Consider the following 18,247-nt stretch of genomic DNA (forward strand, 5'->3'; position numbering starts at 1 on the left):
TCTGGTATATCACTTCACCCTGCCCTCCCCTATCCCTCAGGACAGATATGCTCCACACTCCATTCAGCTGGGGCTCCCAAAGGTTTTATCCACTTGGCTGCCAAGGAAAGTACCGGGCAACAGCCATGAATGGCTTCCAGAAAGCCTAGCTAACAGGAACCAGCTGTGACTACACATACACAAGAGGTATCCAAATGTCCCTTCTCATCTTCCACATTCCTTGTCTTTGTCCCAGGGGACCATTTCCCTCTCAGCCCAGGATTCTGAGGTTCAGGGCAGGCCTGGCAGTGCTAAGGCTGCTGAAGGTAGTCTCCCAAGGCTTATTTCTGAGGCCGACTGAGTCTCCGGAGTTTCTTGAGTTGACTGAGCAGCTCAGAGATAAAAGACTGAAAGAGAAACAGGGATGAGATCAAGGAAAGGGGTCACGCCCACCCACAATGCCCTTCTTAATCTCCCCTGACCCCATGTCTCCAGAGCTGGGGAAGGTCAGAAGGACCTAGCGCTAAGCCTTCCTCTCAAATACTCCTCTTCATTAGCTGCCTCCCCTCTAGGTCCCGCTTACCCCCAGAGCAGCAGAGCATCCCTTACCTCTGTGGGGCGGGGGCAGTTTTGGAGAAGAGCCTGGTGGAAAAGAGCAAAGAGTGAGTCCCTGAGCCACAGAACTTTCCCACAAGCCTCCACTCAGCTTCCCAGGAATCCTCTCCTCTGAACTGGTTCTCCCCATGCCACTCGAGGAGGCAAAACCTGAGTTCCTGGGCTCCTCCCTCTCTAAGCTCAGCTTCCATTCCCCAACCCCAGGCCCACATTCTACCTCCAAGTGAGTCTTCTGTTCCTCTGTGGATAGTTCCATGAGAGCTTCCAGGTCAATCTCAGGCTCAGGAGGAGTTGGTTGACCCTGTTTGGGAATCACATGGGGCTCAGAGGGGCCTGGCTAGCTGGTGCTGGAGTGAAAGTTACTATCGGGCTCACCCATCTCCTACCCTACTTCCATGTTCAGTCTGTCTCCTCACCACACTCCTCAGACCACATGTTCATTCTGCCATTCACCACTTACTGAATACCTACTATCTTCTATCTGAAACAGGGCTAGGGTTCTTTAAAAAGAGTGCCTGGGGGCGCCTGGGTGGCTCAGTCGGTTAAGAGGCCGACTTCGGCTCAGGTCACGATCTCGCGGTCCGTGAGTTCGAGCCCCGCGTCGGGCTCTGTGCTGACGGCTCAGAGCCTGGAGCCTGTTTCAGATTCTGTGTCTCCCTCTCTCGCTGCCCCTCCCCCGTTCATGCTCTGTCTCTCTCTGTCTCAAAAATAAATAAACATTAAAAAAAATAATAATAATAATAAATAAATAAATAAATAAATAAATAAAAAGAGTGCCTGTTCGGGACACCTGGGTAGCTCAGTCGGTTGAGCATCCAACTTCGGCTCAGGTCATGATCTCACGGCTCATGAGTTTGAGCCCCACATCGGGCTCTGTGCCGATAGCTCAGAGCCTAGAGCCTGCTTCAGAATCTGTCTCCCCCCATCTCCCCCTGCCCCTACAGTGCTCACGTGCTGTCTCTCTCAAATATAAATAAACATTTTTAAAAATTAAAAAAAAAAATAAAAAGAGTGCCTGTTTAATTTCAAAGGTGTATGCATGTTGTTGGTAAGGATCTAAAATGGTACAGCTGCTTTGGAAAACAGTTTTGCAGTTCTTTTTTATTTGTTTGTTTGTTTTAAGAGAAAGAGGCAGGGGCAGAGGGAGAGGAGCTAGAAAATCTTTTTTTTTTTAATTAAAAAAAATTATTTTTTTAATTTTTGAGAGAGAGACAGAGCATGAGCTGGGAAGGGTCAGAGAGAGAGGGAGACACAGAATCCGAAGCAAGCTCCAGCCTCCAAGCTGTCAGCACAGAGCCCGACATGGGGCTCGAACCCATGGACCGCAAAATCATAACCTGAGCTGAAGTCGGATGCTCAACCAACTGAGCCACCCAGGCACCCCAAGGAGCTAGAAAATCAAAAAGGGTTCACACCCACAACTGTGGGATCATGACCTGAGTTGAAATCAAGAGTCGGATATTTAACCAACTGAGCCACCCAGGCTCCCCAGCAGTTCTTTAAAATGTTAAATATAGAGTTGTCACCTGACCCAGCAATCCTACTCCTAGGTCTACTCCCAAGAGAAATGAAAACATGTCGACACAAAAGTTTGCATGAATGTTCATAGCAATATTATTCATAATAGCCAAAAGGTAAAATAATACACATCTCCATCAACTGATGAATGGATAAATAAAATATAATGTAGCTATACAATATTGCTCAACAATAAAAGGAACACAGCATTGATTCAGACTACAACATGGATGAACCTTGAAAACATTATGTTAGTGAAAGAAACCAGTTACAAAAGGCCACATATTATGATTCAACTTGTATGAAATGTCCAGAATAGATAAATCCATAGAGACACAAAGTAGATTAGTGGTTGCCTAGGGCTGGGAGTGGTGGTGGTAAGGAATGAGGTGTGACTGCTAATTGGCACAGGGTTTCTTTCTGGGGTGATAAAATGTCCTAAAATTAAGTTGTGGTTGTATAACCCCAAAGATACTTAAAACTACTGGAAGTATACACTGCAAGTGAGTGATTGTATGGTATGTGAATCATATCTTAATAAAGCTGTCTTTAAAAGTTATCACAGTCAGGGGCACCTGGGTGGCTCAGTCGATTGAGTGTGTGACACTTGATTTTAGCTCAGGTCATGGTCTCATGGTTCATGGGTTCGAGCCCTACTTGGCATTCTCTCTCCCTCTCTCTCTCTGCCCCTCCCCTGCTGACACATGCATGTGTGCTCTCTCTCTCAAAATAAATAAACTTAAAAAAACAAAAGTTATTATAGTCAGTGAAATAATTTAAACAATACAGAGTTTATAAAATTGAAAATGAAAGAAGCTCAAGGGAATGAGAAGACAAGCTACAGACTGGGAGAAAATATTTGCAAAGGATGTATCTGATAAAGGACTATTGTCCAAAATAGACAAAGAACTCTTGAAACTCAAAAGTAAGAAAGGAACAACCCAACTGAAAAATCAGAAAAGATATGAACAGATACCTCACCAAAGAATATATGCAAATGGCAAATAGAATATGAGATATTCAACATAATATGTGAGTAGGAAATTGCAAATTAAGACAACAGTGAGATACACTACATACCTATCAAATTGGCAAAAAATCCAAAATGCTGACAACACAATGCTGATGAGGATATGGAACAAGGGGAAACTTCATTCATTGCTGGTAAGAATGCTAAATAGTACAGCCACTTGGGAAGACATTTTGGCAGTTTCTTACAAAACTAAACACACTTTTACCATATGATACAGTGATCAAGCTCCTTAGTATTTACCCAAGTGAGCTGGAAACATATCCATATAAAAACCTGCATAAAGATGTTTATAGCAACTTTATTCATAACTGCCAAAATTTGAAAGCAACCAATACATCCTTCAATAGGTAAATGGATAAATCAACGGCACACCCAGCCGATGGAATTATTATTCAGCACTAAAAGAAATGAGCTTCAAGCCATGAAAAGACTAAATGAACTGCAAACACATGGAATAAGTGAAAGAAGCCAATCCGAATTTGGCCAAACATATTGTATGATTTCAACTATACAACATTCTGGGAAATGCAAAACTATGGAGACAGTAAAAAGATCAGTTGGAATAATGGGGAAAGTGGGATATATAGGTGGAACACAGAAGACTTTTAGGACAGAGAAAATACTCTGTATGATACTATAATAGTGGCTACATATCATTACACATTCGTCCAAACCCTTAGAATGTACAATACCAAGAATGAACCCTAATACAAGCTATGGACTTTGGGTCATTATAATGTGTCAATGTAGGCTCATCAACCATAACATTGTACTGCTCTAGTTGGGGAATGATAATGGGGGAGGCTATGCATGCGTGGGGACAGGGGGAACATGAGAACTCTCTGTTCAGTCTTCCTGTGAACCAAAAACTGCTCTAAAAATTAAGTCTAGGGGCACCTGGGTGGTTCAGTCAATTAAATGTCTTGACTTCAGCTCAGGTCATGATCCCGCAGTTCATGAGTTCTAGCCCTGCATTGGGCTCTGTGCTGACAGCTCAGAGCCTGCAGCCTGCTTCAGATTCTATGTTTCCCTGTCTCCCCCTTCATACTCTGTCTCTCTCTCTCTCAAAAATAAATAAACATATTTATTTTATAAGTCTATTTTAATAAGTCTATTAAAAAAAAAGAGATGTGGGGCGCCTGGGTGGCTCAGTTGGTTAGGTGTCTGAGTTCAGCTAAGGTCATGATCTTACGGCTTGTGAGTTAGAGCACCGTGTCAGGCTCTGTGGTGACAGCTCAGACAGAGCCTGGATCCTACTCTGGCTTCAGTTTCTCCATCTCTCTCTGCCCCTTCCCTCCTCATGGTCTGTCTCTGTCCCTCAAAAATAAATAAATATTAAAGAGAGAGAGAGAGAGATGTGAACTCAATGGCCAAGGTTTAATAAACTTGTGATTTTTTACTGCTTTATCAAGGACTTTTTTTTTTAATATGAAATTTATTGTCAAATTGGTTTCCATACAACACCCAGTGTTCATCCCAACAGGACTTTCTTAAGTGAAAGTGGCATGGTGATAAAGAACATGACTCCTAGCACAGGTTGGTGCCACTTTTTTTTTAAAGTCTGTTTGTTTGTTTGTTTGTTTGTTTATTCCTCTACACCCAACATGGGGCTCGAATTCATGACCCCAAGATCAAGAGTTGCATGCTCCACCAACTGAGCCATCCAGGTGCTCGTGGTGCCACTTTCTTGATTCACACTGAGAGTCACCATTGTTTTTGCATTATCAGTACAAACGTCAACATAATGAAAAAGGCAAATGACATCTCAATATTACTATGAACATAACCAGGAACCCTCTGAAAGGGTCTTGGAAACCCCCAGGGTCACCAGAATACACTTCAACTGCTGCCTCATTAATTTTTTTACTGGGTTCAGTTTTTTCTTACTGATTTAAGAAGCCTTTTTTTTTTTTAAACTAGATTAGCCCTCACGTTCATTCTACATATGATGGAAATTTGTGTGTGAGGAAGGGGTTGGGGAAATATATGTGTTTACATATAGCTAAATGTTTATATATAGCTAAATGTAACTAATCGTCTTTTCCAGTTTGGGGGTTTAATTTTTTTTAAATTTTATTTTAGAGAGAATGCAAGCAGGGAAGAGGGGCAGAGGGAGAGAGAGAATCTCAAGCAGGCTCCACACAGCACGGAGTCCAAAGTGGAATTCGATCCCATGACCCTGGGATCATGACCTTACCTGAAGTCAAGAGTGGGACACTTAACCAACTGAGCCACCCAGGCACCCCTTCAGTTTGGGTTTTGCCATTTCTTCTCCTTCTCCTTCTTCTAATGCTTAGCAAGTTCTTCTCATATGGATTTGAATAAATATTTGATATTCACCTTTACATTTTCTAGAGGTTTGATAATTTCACCTTTTCCTTTTGATTATTTAATCCTTTTTGACGTTGTTTATTTATTGATTTTTGAGAAAGAGAGAGACAGAGAGAGACAGAAAGAGAGCAAGCGGGGAAGAGGCAGAGAGAGGAGAAGAGAGACAGAATTCCAAGCAGACTCCATGCTGTTAGTGCAGAGCCTGATCACAAGCTGTGAGATCATGATGTAAGCCAAAAATGAGAGTTGAACACTCAACCGATTGAGCCACCCAGGCGCCCCTGATTATTTAATACTTCAATATCTATTTACTCAACAAATACATGTTCAGTGACTACTGTTATTAACCTGGCACTATGAACTTGGGAGCTTCAATGAACAAAACAAAAATCTTGTCCTCAAAGAGCCCACATATTAGAGGCAGTCAAGAAGACAAATAGATACATATATAATAAGTACTTAAGCTGTATAATTTGTTTAACATTATTTGGGGGACTTTTTAGATGATGGAAATGTTCCATATCTTGATTGGGGTAGTAGTGGTTACATATGAAAAAGTGCATCCCAATGTACACTTCGAATTTTATTCTCTGTCAGTTATACCTCAATAAAGTTGATATATATATATTTTTTAGGTTAAGAAAAAGGAAAAAGAAGCCTCACCTGCCCTCTCCTTCCTCCAACTGCCAACAGGTAACCACTGTTAACAGTTTTAGTCCTCCCATGCCTTTTTATTTATTTATTTATTTATTTAAAAAAATTTTTTTCAATGTTTTATTTTCTTATTTTTGAGACAGGGAGAGACAGAGCATGAACAGGGGAGGGTCAGAGAGAGGAAGACACAGAATCCGAAACAGGCTCCAGGCTCTGAGCTGTCAGCACAGAGCCTGACACGGGGCTCAAACTCATGGACCACGAGATCATGACCTGAGCCGAAGTCGGCCGCTTAACCGACTGAGCCACCCAGGTGCCCCTATTATTTATTTTTTTAATGTTTATTTATTTATTTCGAGAGACAGAGAGAGAGAGAGACCATGAATGGGGAAGGGGCAGAGAGAGAGAGAGAGAGAGAGAGAGAGAGAGAGAATCCAAAGTAGGCCCGGTGCTCAGTGCAGAGCCCAATGTGGGGCTCCATCTCACAAACCATGAGATCATGACCTGAGCCGAAATCAAGAGTCGGATGCTCAACTGACTGAGCCACCCAGGTACCACTCCATGCCTTTTAAAAAATAAATAATGCTAGGGTTCTAAGTTAGCTCTTTCACCCTAAGCTCTAGGCTTTCCTTTTTGCTTGCTTGGTTTCTAGCTCATCTGATTCATCCTTCATTCATTTAATGCATATTTGTTGAGGGCATGCTATGCACCAAGTATTGTGATAAGTGCTGGGGCCATAACAGCAAGACAGACAGATATAACCCTGCCCTTGAAAAGCTTATAGTCTCCTGAAGGATATAGACAAGTGAAATGGCAGTTATAATACAGAGTGATAAGCACTCTGATGAGATACTTTGAGAACACAATGGAAAGGGAACATAACCAAGCCTGGGATTTAAGAAGGCTTCCTGGAGGAAGTGACCTCTAATCTGAGAACTGAAGGCTGAGTGGGAGTTAACCAGATATTTATTCTTAGTAACAGGGACTGAATTTATTCTCCCAAAAAAGTAACCAGAAAACTAGGGGTGCCTGGGTGGCTCAGTTGTTAAGCGTCTGGCTCTTGGTTTCCGCTCAGGTTGTGATCTCATAGTCGTGGGTTCAAGTCCCACAATGGGCTCTGTGCTGACAGCACTGAGCCTACTTGGGATTCTGTCTTCCTCTCTCTGCCCCTCCCCGACTCGTGTTGTCTCTCTGTGTCAAGAATAAACATTTTTTAAAAGTAACTAGAAAACTAGAATATATATGAACAATGTTTTCAATCATTGGACAAAGGTTGCTCAGGACTACCTAAGAGAGAAGGGAAACAGATGAGACAAACTCTGTAATTGCCCTGTATTTCTTCCTAGAGGCAATTTCCAGACCACAGAGCAGAGAGGGAGGTCCCAAGGAGAGCACAGTGGTCTTGTGAAATTGATAGGACAGAGATCAGAGTTCAGGGTTGAGGTGGCTAGAAGTTGCTAGACAAAGTTCTGGAGAGGAGGGTGTTATGAAAAGAGACCTCCAGAAATCTGCATAAAGGTTCTCTTGAGTCTTTGCTGAACACAAGATGCACATTCATAGGATAAAGCCTCACAAGCCCAGGTACTATGAGGCACCAAAGGCACAGAGATGAACAGTTCCCAGACCTCACACAGGACTGGGAGACTAATCAAGTTCCATCCAGTCAGAGTGGACAGTCATCACTGATCATTTAGGAATTCAGTAGAGACCTCAGAAGGGCCATACCTGACTGGGGGTTAAATTATTCTCTAGATTAAAGGATACTCTAGGCTCAAGGTAGCTTAAAAATAAGCTTCAGAAGGATCAAACTGAGCCACAAGTAACTAAACTGCCTATTAAAACAAGGCCCAATGCTTTAAAGGAAGAAAAAAAAATCCAGTTAGTCAGTAACATGAAACTCATAAAATGTCCAGTATCCAGTCAAAAAAATCACTAGTCATACCAGAAGCAGGAAATATGACCTATAACCAGGAGAAATATCAGTTAATAGAAGTAGACACACACACATGACAGAATTAGCAGATGAAGAAACCATGAACATACTAATGAGAAAAATGAAATCTATGAGAAAAAAAACAAACGTGGAGCAGCCAGAGATGAAAAATACAGTATTTTAAATGAAAAACTTAATGGATGAATGGAGGAAATGGCATATGTGACGTTGCCAAAGTAAAGATCAGTTGAACTTGAAGATACAGAGACAGAAACTAGCCAAAATGAAACACAGAAAGAAAAATACCTGGGGGGGGGGGGTAGGAAGAAGACAAAAGAGTCTTGGTGATCTTGGTATGATATCAAGTGGTCTAACACATGTGCATTTGGAATTCCAGAAGGTGGAGAGTGGGGCAGAATAGTAAAGCTGCACTCCAACTATTAGAATTCTACCTCTAAAAAAAGTATTAGTCTGACTCCCAAAAACCTTTTCATATCACTTATGATATTAACTACACGTATTTTGGATATAAGGTATGTATATATTACTGAGAGTCAGATTACCATTGCAGTCCGGAGCTGAGAATATGGTCTGATATCATAATCCAAATATTCTTTCCTTAAAGTATTTTTTGAATTCTCAGAAATGAGTGGATATATCAAACAACCCCTGCTGAGATGAACAAGTGTGGTAAAACTGTGAGTCGATATTGCATGAAGTGGTTTCCTGCCAGATGCTGCCTGATCTCCTTTCTCACTTTCACTCCATGTTCCATCCCCGTACTCCTGATCTCTCTGCCATGGGAACCAGCAATGAAGTAAGTCTCAGGGATGAGCTAACAAGTGTTTGTTTCACATATTTGTTAGCAATACTTTTTTAAAGTTGGAAATCTAACAGATTGTTTCTTAAAATGTCACCAAATCAGAAGGGCTGCCTGCATCAAAATGCCAGCTGCCACCAGGAAAAGATAGTGTCATAGAAGCTATAGGGAAGGAATGTTTCTCTTTGGAGGGGGCGTGGGGAAGAACGTTTCAAAACTCTAGAGTGGTCAACAGTATCCCCTGCTGATGTGTACATTAGATTTGGCCCCAAGGCAGTGATTGGTGACCTTGGCAAGAGCTCCCAATAGAATGGTGGGAACAGAAGCCAGGTTTCAGTGGTTTGAATAGTGAAAGGAAGGGGAAAGGTAAGTAAAGGATGTGAGTGTGGGGGCACATGGGTGGCTCAGTCAGTTAGGCATCTCACTCTTGATGTCGGCTCAGGTCATGATCTCACAGTTTCTGAGTCCAAGCCCCAAGTCTGGCTCTGTGCTGACAGCACGAAGCCCACTTGGGATTCTCTCTCTCTCCCTCTCTGCCCCTTCCAGGCTTGTGTGCTCACTTTCTCTCCCTCTCTCTCAAAATAAATAAATAAACATTTTAAAGAAAGATGTGAGTGTGGACAAACTTTTAAGAAGTCTTGTCGTAAAAGAGACATGGAATCATGGGTGGGATTGGGGTCGGGGCATATTGTTGGGCAAGTCTCCTTAAATTTTTTTAATGTTTATTTATTTTTCAGAGAAAGCGGGGGGGGGGGGAGCGGAGAAAGAGGACGACACAGAATTTGAAGCAGGCTCTAGGCCCCTAGATGTCAGCACAGAGCCCAACATGGGGCTTGAACCCACAAACTGCAAGATCATGACCTCAGCCAAAGTCCGTAACCAACTGAGCCACCCAGGTGCCCCAAGAGTCTTCTTAAAATAGAACAAACTCATGAGTGTTTACATCCTTCCTTAGAAGCCAAATCCACACTCCACCTCTGGACAATAGGAGCTCTAGGGCCCCAAGTCTGTTTTGTTGAACCCAGACTTTGTTCCTCTGACGACAACAGCGCTGGTGCATACCCAGTGAGATGAGACGGGGCCCTCCAACAAGGTAAGGTTGGAACCCATTAAACCAAACTAAACAAGTAGTGATGCATCCCTGGAATAATTCCCAGCAGTTCTATCCAAGGTGGGCATGTCGAGGAGAGCCTGGTGGGTGGAGACAGACTCTATATGGGTAGAAGTGGGGCTAGGTAAGCCTGAACACTGTTGCCTCCATCTCTGCCTAAGATGACCAGCCACCTGGGGCTTCCCCAGGCACTTGGATGCTTCCTGCTGAAAAGTGCTGGGATTGTGAGAGGAACTGCCACCTGGCACCTTTGGACAATTGTCATGGCAACTGCAGGCCAGGTATTTTATTTCGGTCATTGCCTGGGAGTGGTCCTCCCACGTATCCTGCTTTCAAATGTGATGAGCTCATTATTGTACAGCTTTCCCCCCTGCACCGATCTTGCAAAAGCAGGTTCTTTGTCTAGTGTCTTTCTCCAGTGCCTGGAAAAATTTGCTCTGAGGTGTCTGAAATATGAGACTTTTTGTGCAAGTGTACAACAATCTGAAAGTGAAACTGTTCCAGAGCGGGAGGGTGCCAGCAGGATAGAAGGGCAGTAGAGCTGTTCTCCAAGGGCAGAGCAGACGCAGGCCAAGAACGTGTGCCTCTCCTGCTCACAGTTCCAGGGCATCTCCCTACACTGAACAAGTGAGCCCACAATGCCGCAGGGGACATGGTCGACACCTGGGCCAAACTGATACATGACCCAGTGAGCTTCACAAGACAGCCTGGGCCACATGCATCATTCTCCTCCACCCCCAAACACAGGGCCACTGACACAGCCCTTACCCGCAAGAATGACAAGCCCCTTGCTGCCCCAGAAACAAAAGATAGGAGCTGAGTCAAGAAGCAGAAGAAGAAAGGACCATGGTATGTGGACAAGACTCCTGGTCTCTGGCTTGGTGCAGTGGTTCTCAGCCAGCCACATGCTAGAATTAACTGTGGGGCTTATTAAAAGACCAGTGCCTGGACCCCACCCTAGTAGATTTAAAGTCAGTTGAGGCACAGTCAAGTCATCTGGTTTTTTCTGAAGTACTTCAGGGCTGGAGAACCACTAAGCTGCCCGAGTAAGCGCCCAGGCTCTGCAGGCAGAGCTCCAGCTGCAGCTCCTGGTCTCCTGGTTTCCTAGTTGTATGACCTTGGACTTGTTACTCAACATCTTTAGGCTTCCATTTCCTTCAAGGTAAAAATATAGCTACCGAAGGGCGTTGTGCGGAGGGCCGAATGGGGTAACGCATGCCAAGTGCTGGGTGCAGTGCCTAACACAGAGTTAAGTGTACAGAATGCTACCCTTGTTGCTGAAGCAGCAGTTGTGACTACTCTAGGATCCCGATTTTTAGTTATCTCAGGAGGAAGGTGCCACTTCTCATGACAAGGGGCAGAAAGCCATCCTTTTCACAGGGTGGAGTTGAGGGGAGTCCATCAGAGCCAGGGCCAAGGACTTATTCTAGTCCATTGCTGTTTGTTCTGAGAGGATGGAAATGTTCTATATGTGTGCTGACAGTGTGGTAACAATGAGCCACGTGGGGCTACTGGGCACTTGAAATGTGGCTAGTGTGACTGAGAAAATGAACCTTTAATTTTATTTAATTTTTATTAATTGAAAGGCAAATAGCTACACATAGCTATAGTCCTGGACAATGTAGCCCTTGACACGTATGTGTGTTCAGGATGAGAGTAAGTCAAGACATGAAGTAAATAAAAATCGCTCTTGTATCTCATTTGAGCTTCACAAAAGTCCTACAAAGGAGCTATGACAGGCATTGATAGGCTCATCTTGTGGATTAGGAAACTAAGTCGCAGGGATGTGAAAAGACCTGGCCCAGATTTTGAAGAGAGTTAGAGGTAGAGCCCAGACCAGAGGCAGGCAGGTTTCTGGACTGCAAATCCACGTTCACTTGTTGCGAGCAGCTTTCTCTCACATTGGCCCTCCGGCTCCTCCTGAGGTCTCCCAGCAGGCTCTCTCCCAGGCCCCTGGTGGCCTCCCACCCTGCTGGTAGCACTCACCTGGAAGAGCTCCTGAATCTGCGCGTCCACCCACAGCTCCATCTCCAGCCAGCGCTGGAGCTGCCCCCGGTCATACTTCACCGTCAGCCGGCTGGGTCTCCGGGACCTGGGTACTTTGGAGATGTCGGGGTGGGACTTTGACTCTGAGTCCGTGGATGACGTCCTCCTCCTCCCAGAAGTCCACTGGACCTTCTTACTTGGGTTCTCCCCATCAGCGTTGGGAGATGTGCAGGAAGTAGGGCTTGAAGACAGCATGGAAGGATTGGCGTGAGCAACAACCTGGGGAAAACGGCCAGTCAGAGCAACGGTGTCAGGGAAGTGAGGAGACGGGGAACAGAGGGAGAGGCCAGCAAGGAAGAAAGGAAGGAAGAGGAGGGAGGGCCAAGTCTCCGGGAGGGGCGGAGGGTCAAAGATCAACAGGACTTTCTCTGGTGCTGGGAATGCCAATCTTCTGGCTCTTAGCTGCCAGTGAGTGGCACTCCCGAGCTGTGCCCCAGCCCTCCTCTTGTGCAGCTGCCGTAGCCCAAAGTGATATAAATTTCAGATAAGCAAAGGTCAAGAGGGTGCCAATCTTCGGGAGGAAGAAGGGATCCTTGGGTCCTGAGGGGTGCAGGGCTCTGATTCAGTGCTCTATGGCCAGTTCTGGAACAGGACCCGAATCACACTCACCAGAGAGCACTCAGCATCTCATCTTCCTGGAACTAGATCCACCTGGGCCCTGAGGAGCTGGAGTCAGATGGATCCTGCAGGAGCAGGGTCCCAGGCAGGTAGGAGGTCCAGCTCAGAGTGTGGCACTGGTAGGGGCAGAGTCTCACCGCAGATAGTTATGAGGGATGGTTATTTCGGCCCTCTCAGGGTCAGTACCCTCTTGTGTCTGGGTGTGTCTGAATGCGAGCTGCATTATGAAATATGTGAGGGAAGAGGTGCTCCTCTATCAGCGTGGCCCTGTGCTTGCAAAGGTAAATTTATCAAGCTTCTCTCCCATGCCCGTTCCCGAGAAGCAACTGCTTAGGAAGCCATATTTTCATCACATGACCCTCCCCTGACTCAAGTCCTTCCTGACACAGAGGAAACCCAAAGACCTACCTCCTACCCAGGTGTCAAGACTAACAGTTTTAAACACACAGTACCTGCATTCTAAAGGAAGGGTATGTTTGTTTGTTTAGTCTTTTGCAACAAAATATTCTAAACTTTTTAGAAAAGTTACAGAAGAACACTGTAATTTTTTTAAAAGATGAACAGCTCAGAAGGACAAACAAATGAAAAATGAAAGTTTCTCTCCTCTCCCCAGCTCTACTCCCCAGAAGCAACCCCATCAACAGCTTGTTTTTAATTCTCCTGTAATCACCATTATCCCTTTGTGTAATGTCATATATTTGTCCATTTTAGATAGCATCTCTTGTCTCCTCAATATGAATGATGGGAGATTCATCATCCCCTTTTTACTTTCCACATTCCAATTTTTGTTATATGTATATTTTTCTTTCTTTTTAATTTTGAGATTTTTTTCATTTGAAGGTAAATCTTAATGCTATTAAATTTACAAATATGCTAATTTAAATGTCCAAGTATTTATCTAAAACACACATTGCAAACATACAAATATCTATTCTCTCCACATGTCAGAGTCCATTCATTTCATGGTTTGGAACTGCGGAGAATAGATTCCCCTTAAACTGCAAGTCAGCAGGTGTTTCTTCACAGTTAACGTTAGCAAAATTCATTCAAAATAGTAATTAACAATGACCTTCTTCTTTACTTATTAACTCGCAACTAAACACCTTCAAAACTGTATTTTGTTAAAATTTCTGTACTAAAACGTAGAAAAACTGAACTACACAAACATTGAAAAGTTAAAAATTCCTTAATTTTTATTCCTGGGATTACTACCCAATTTACAGGGCAATATACCTCAGGTAACAAAAAGAAAAAGAAAAAGCTACAACAGATAGAAGACCTCAGGAATGTACATGTAATTGACACTACATTGCATTCATCAATAGCTGCACTTTTTGCCAACTGTGGCTATGACAGTCCTGAACAAGAAGGGGTTCCTGTTTAAGCTGCAGGAACTTTTCTGACTATGCAGCATCGTTCCTTCTGTGGCAAATTTTTACAGTTCCTCTAATGCACTTGGGACGACTGTCTCAAAGTAACCTGTCAGCTTTCCTGACAACACCTTGCTCGCTCTCCTGTTAAGAACTGTAGCCCTTTTCTTCTGAAAATTTTTAGAACCTTCTGCTAACATATCCACCACTTCCACCACCAGATCCATAACCACCACCATAGGGACTGCCCGAGCTTCTTCCACCAAAACTGCCCCCTTTCATGGGTCCTCAGCTTGGTTGCTGTTGTCCACTGTAATTTCCAAAATCATTATAGTTCCCACGACCACCATAGTTACCACCTCCAAAATTTCCTCCTTCATCGTAACCATCATATCCTCCACCATCACCGCCATACCCACCGCCTTGGTTTCCATATCCTGGCCCACCACCACCATAGCCTCCTCTGCTACTTTAACCAGGACCACCACCACAGTTGCCACCATCACCTCCAAATCCATTATATCCACCATCACCTCCTCCATATCTACCTCTGCTGCCACCACCTCCACTGTAGCCTCCCTTTCCACCAAAGTTTCCTCCACGACCCATAAAGTTGCCAGATCCACCTCCACAACCTCTTTGTGATCCAGCAGACTGCATTTCTTGTTTGGAAAGGGCCTTTCCACTTCACAATTACGCCCATTAATAGTGATGGTATTTCTGAACAATTTTATCAACTGTATCATGATCATCAAAAGGTACAAAAGCAAATCCTCTCTTTTTTCCACTCTGCCTGTCCTCCATAACTTCTATGGTTTCCATCTTGCCATACTTTTCAAAGCAGTCTCTCCAATTGTATTCTTCTGTATCTTCTTTAATACCACCAACGAAATTTTTCTTCATAGTTAGATGGGCACCAGGCTTTGCAGAATCCTCTCCAGAAACAGCTCTCTTTGGTTCCACTACATGTCCATCACCCTTGTGTGGTCAAGCACACATGGCTGCATCCACCTCTTCCATGCAAGAGTAAGTCACAAAACCAAAACCCCTGGAACGTTTTGTTTGGGGGTCTCTCATCACCACACAATCTGTAAGTGTGTCCCATTTTTCAAAACGTTCTCATAAACTATCATTTGTAGTTTCAAAGCTCAAACCACCAATAAACAGTTTTCTCAACTCCTCTTGTTCCTTTAGATCATGGCCCTCCTCCTGGCAGTGGCAGCGACAGCTGGAGTCGGGCTGAGGGCAACCGGGTGGCAGTTTTACCTCCATCCTGAGACCAGACTCGTCTCTTCCAACTCGAGTTCAACACAGGATCTTGTTTATATATTTCTTTTTAGGTCTCACAGTAGTTGCCTTTACAATGTTGAGTTTCTGTTTCCAGTGTATCGATTTCAACCACCATACACTGCGTAAAGAGAGCTATAGATAAAGGCCAATAGATGAGTCTTTAATGATGAAAAACTTTGGGGCTCTAAGATGACAGAGTGGGGGAGGTATTTGAGGGCTGGAGCCCAGGAAAATAGCCTGAAAAAGCCCAGACTTTAGAGGAAGACTGCCAGATGTGAGTTCAAACTTAGTTTTTTGCCCTGCATTGGTTTTATAACCCTCACATTTCACAACCTCTTTGAGTCTATTTTCTCATCTGCAACATGGGGCTTTGGGGGAGGAATAAATGAGTTGATAGATGTAAACATGATGTCCAAAACAAGAGTCCCTTCTTAGTAAACATCCATTCCCTTCCTTTGCCTTGTCACTCTCCCTGCCTTCCTGGTGAGGCTCCAGGCTTCACGTCTGCCAAAGGGTGGCCCAGGGATTTCTTCACAGTGGCTTCCCTCCTGAGCCTCTTTGGAAGAGGGTGGAAATGAGTGGTAGGGAGGCCTCTAATATGCAGCCTGCAGACTCAACTGTTACTTTGATGACCTGTTACACATAACAATGGCAAGCATTATTATGATAGTTCCTCCATCCTCTCTTCTTGAAGAGTTTGGGAGCCCTTTCAGGAAAAGGAACCAGATCAGAAGACTCAATGAGTTTTGTTCATTAACCTAGTCACTTAATAAGAAAGATTTTATGAGCTCATCTAGCAGGCCAAGTGTTATGCTCAGTACTGGAGATTGGTGATCCAAAGAAACACAGTCCCTGCCTTCATGGAACTTAACAGTTTAGAGTAAAAATAAACAAATATTCATCAACTAATCAAACAAATGTAAAGTTGCAACTGTATTTAGTTATCTGGAAAAGAAGGTAAAAGGTGCTATATTGAGGGTGTGACCTAGCAAGTGGTAACAGTTTGAACTGAGTTCTTAAGGATGAATAGGAGTTAACTAGGCACAGGGACCAGCAGGAATGGATCTGGCAGAAGGTAGGGCAAATGCAAAGGTTCTGTGGCAGGAGGGAGATGTTGAGTACAAGGACTAAAAGGCCAATGGGGCTAGAACAGAGAGAGGAGGGAGGAAATCGTGAGTCATGAGGCAGAGTGGGTAGAGGTATCTATACAGGGCTCTGTAATCCACATTAAGGAATTTTGTCTCTATCCTAAGAGTACTGGAAGTCACAACAAAATCTTATGTAATAGTGGTGGGGTAGGCTGACATGTTCAAATTTAAATTTCCAAAAGACAGAGAATCAGAGAGTGCAAAAAGCCTGAAGGAGATCAGTTAGGCCACTGCTGTAGGGCTTAACTGGAGGAGGTAGTGTTGTTGGTAGTGAAAAGGGTATAAAGGGACAGATTGGAAAGCTATTTAGGGGATCCTAGTTAATAGAACTTGGTGATAGATTGGGGACACAAAATATGCAAACTTCATAGACACCTACACTGCGACACAGACAGGTTCATGCATGGAGCCTCTGTGAGCCTATTTCCTCATCTGTAAACTGGAGGTTGTGGAGATTTTGCAAGAGCATGCGGCATGGCTCCTGTGAGGCTCAATGGCATACAAATGAGTTATGCCCATTATTTATGTGTAAGGCTCCTTACTGACATTCTTCCGTTTTTGCATTCACACACAGCTCACTGCCCTACGAGCATCACCATTCATCAGTTTGCCTGAGATAAGGGAATCATGCCCCAAGATAACATGGAAAGAAAAAACCACAAGGACAGCAGGGCCACATCAGGGTGGGTAAACAAAGAGGGTGCTGCCCTGGGCAGAGGTGAGGGTGTCTGCCTTTCTCCCCTGGCCTGCCCTAAATCCAGTGGGGGGTATAAAATGGGCAACAGGAAGATATCATCAGAACTATGCTCTTCTTGGGGCTCCTGAGTGGCTCAGTCAGTTAAGCAGCTGACTTGGTTTTGGCTCAGGTCACGATTTCATGGTTCCTAGGATTGAGCCCTATGTTGGGCTATGTGTTGAGAGAATGGAGAGTGCTTGGGATTCTGTCTCTCCCCCTCTCTCTGCCTGTCCCCCACACTCACTCTCTGCCTCCTCAAAATAAATAAACTTAAAAAACAAAAAGAACTAGGCTGTTTTTAAATGTCTCTTCTCTTCCTCCTCTTATTAAACATTTTTATTTATAGGGGGACCTGGCTGCTTAGTCAGTATAACACATGACTCTTGATCTCAGGGTCATGAATTCGAGTCCCATGCTGGGTGTAGAGATTACTTAACTAAAAAAAAAAAATTATTATGGAAGAAAAGCATGTTCATTTTAGAAACGTTTCTAAATTCTCTTTTCTTTTCTTTTTTTTTTTTAGATTTTATTTTTAAATAACCCCTACACCTAACATTGGGCTCGAACTCACAACACTGAGATTGAGAGTCGCATGGTCCTCTGACTGAGCCAGCCAAGTGCCCCAACATTTCCAAATTTTCTAAAACATTAAAAACTCCTCACAATCCCACCATATAAAACCATGACTGCTAACTTCTGGCAAACTTTGAAAGTTTGACATTCTGGCAAACTTCTTCTAGTCTTTTTTCTGTGCATATGTAACATAGTTAAGAAAATACTAATATGGCACAAAAACAGACACATAGACCAATGGAATAGAATAGAAACCCCAGAACTAGACCCACAAACGTATGGCCAACTCATTTTTGACAAAGCGGGAAAGAACATCCAATGGAAAAAAGACAGTCTCTTTAACAAATGGTGCTGGGAGAACTGGACAGCAACATGCAGAAGGTTGAAACTAGACCACTTTCTCACACCATTCACAAAAATAAACTCAAAATGGATAAAGGACCTGAATGTGAGACAGGAAACCATCAAAACC

General features: G+C 43.8%; 1 protein-coding gene and 1 pseudogene across 2 annotated transcripts in view; both read right to left on the minus strand.

Moving 5' to 3' along the window:
- Nucleotides 1–18,247, minus strand: part of PPP1R14D (protein phosphatase 1 regulatory inhibitor subunit 14D) — a 26,824-nt gene continuing 8,577 nt past the window's right edge. For both annotated transcript variants that reach the window (XM_049613376.1, XM_049613377.1), the window contains exons 3-6: nt 11,981–12,259; nt 812–895; nt 589–621; nt 1–386 (exon numbers count right to left, since the gene is read on the minus strand). In XM_049613376.1, coding sequence (XP_049469333.1) covers nt 321–386; nt 589–621; nt 812–895; nt 11,981–12,235 — 438 coding nt within the window. In that variant the 5' untranslated portion in view covers nt 12,236–12,259 and the 3' untranslated portion in view covers nt 1–320. The remainder of the gene's footprint in view (nt 387–588; nt 622–811; nt 896–11,980; nt 12,260–18,247) is intronic.
- Nucleotides 13,164–15,980, minus strand: LOC125909868 (heterogeneous nuclear ribonucleoprotein A3-like; annotated as a pseudogene).

This window comes from Panthera uncia (assembly GCF_023721935.1).
Source record: "Panthera uncia isolate 11264 chromosome B3 unlocalized genomic scaffold, Puncia_PCG_1.0 HiC_scaffold_1, whole genome shotgun sequence".
Lineage (NCBI taxonomy): Eukaryota > Metazoa > Chordata > Mammalia > Carnivora > Felidae > Panthera > Panthera uncia.